The 1,357-nt window shown below is 64.6% G+C and overlaps 1 protein-coding gene across 1 annotated transcript in view; it reads right to left on the reverse strand.

The window, feature by feature from the left end:
• The window catches only part of LOC105526494 (putative serine protease 29), a 2,293-nt gene extending 1,908 nt beyond the window's left edge, over positions 1-385 (reverse strand). The window contains exons 1-2 of the mRNA XM_011962496.1: positions 325-385; positions 9-189 (exon numbers count right to left, since the gene is read on the reverse strand). Of these exons, the coding sequence (XP_011817886.1) occupies positions 9-189; positions 325-385 (242 nt within the window). The remainder of the gene's footprint in view (positions 1-8; positions 190-324) is intronic.
• Between the last annotated feature and the right edge of the window lie 972 nt (positions 386-1,357).

A 1,357-nucleotide genomic window follows, 5' to 3' on the forward strand; every position in this document is an offset into this window, starting at 1 on the left:
GGACTCACCGGAAAATGCAGTGGGCGGCGGTCAGCACCCACTGGGGGTGGATGAGGGAGCCCCCGCAGATGTGCACCCAGGAGGCCCAGTGGTAGCTGTAGATCCTCAGGCTGACCTGCCACGGCCACTTCCCCTGGGGGGCGTTGTGGCCCCCCACGATGCCCACCAGGTCATTCTCGGGGACGGGCGCTGGGAACAACCAAAGGAGGTCAGGGAGCCCCCCTCCTGCAATGCCAGGAGCTTCCAGGTCCTGTCGACAAGGGGGTCAGCTCTCTGTCCTAGCCCAGTCCCTGAGGTCCAGTGTGGGACGGGGCCGGGACTCACCCGGGGTCTCGGGCATGGAGCCCCCCAGGCAGGGGAGGACCAGGAACAGCAGCCACAGCATCTGCGCAGGGAGAAGAGGGCTGGGTGGGAACAGCCGGGCAGGACCCGGGTCTGGAAGCTACAGATGGCTGCCGGTGGTCAGGGTCCTCACCGTGCTCTGTGGCCACAGCTGCCCTCCTGGACCCGCCCGGAGCTGCTTTATCTTCCTTGCAAAGGAAGTGGGTGGGGCTCGGTCACACCTTCCTCCCCCCCCAGGTGGGGGAAGTAGCTCCAAGCCCGGGCTGTGACCAGGCTGACCATGAGGACAGGGGCCACCCCCAGCCCCTCGCATCCCCTCTGCTGGGCCAACAAGGGCCCCGCACCCGAGTTCCTGTCTACACCAGTGGCTCCCACCAGGGACATTTGTGGTTGTCAGGGATATGGGGATACCACCCACATTTAGTGGGAAGAGGCCGGGGTTGGGGGGCTAAATGTACACGGTGCACAGGATGGCCCCACTGCAGAGGATCCCTGGCTCCAAATGCCCACAGTGCCTGGGTTGTCGCCATGCTGCCCATTCTCATGGCCAGTGCTCCAGAGGCCAAGGAAGCACCTGGGCCTCAGAGGAGAAACTGCCTGGTAACTGGCTCTCCCTCAGCCTCTCCTGCCACCCGGGACAGGATGGGCACTTGTACCCACCTCCACGGGTGCAAAAGCATCAGCCAGAGGGCTCGTCAGAGGCGCTTGGACCTAGGGCCAGGGGACCCGCCTGCTCCGTGGTGGCCACCCCAGGCTCAGGCTCCAGCCCTTGGAGGGAGTTTGCAGAGTCCACACAGGCAGAGCTTCTGGATGGGCTCCAGGAACCTATTTTAATCCAATACAAACCTCAGATTGCAGGAGGGGTGCACCCTGCTCTGGAGAGGGGCCATCACCTACTGGGATTCTCAGAGGGTGGGGAGTTGCATTCTCAGGCCAGGGCCCAGCCTCCTAGGCCCCAGCCTCCCACTGCTGTGCCTCGGGGCCCCGGCAGCAAATGCCTGTTTCAGCCCAGGTG

Source organism: Colobus angolensis, unplaced genomic scaffold (genome assembly GCF_000951035.1).
Source record: "Colobus angolensis palliatus isolate OR3802 unplaced genomic scaffold, Cang.pa_1.0 Scaffold59, whole genome shotgun sequence".
NCBI classification, from domain to species: Eukaryota; Metazoa; Chordata; class Mammalia; order Primates; family Cercopithecidae; genus Colobus; species Colobus angolensis.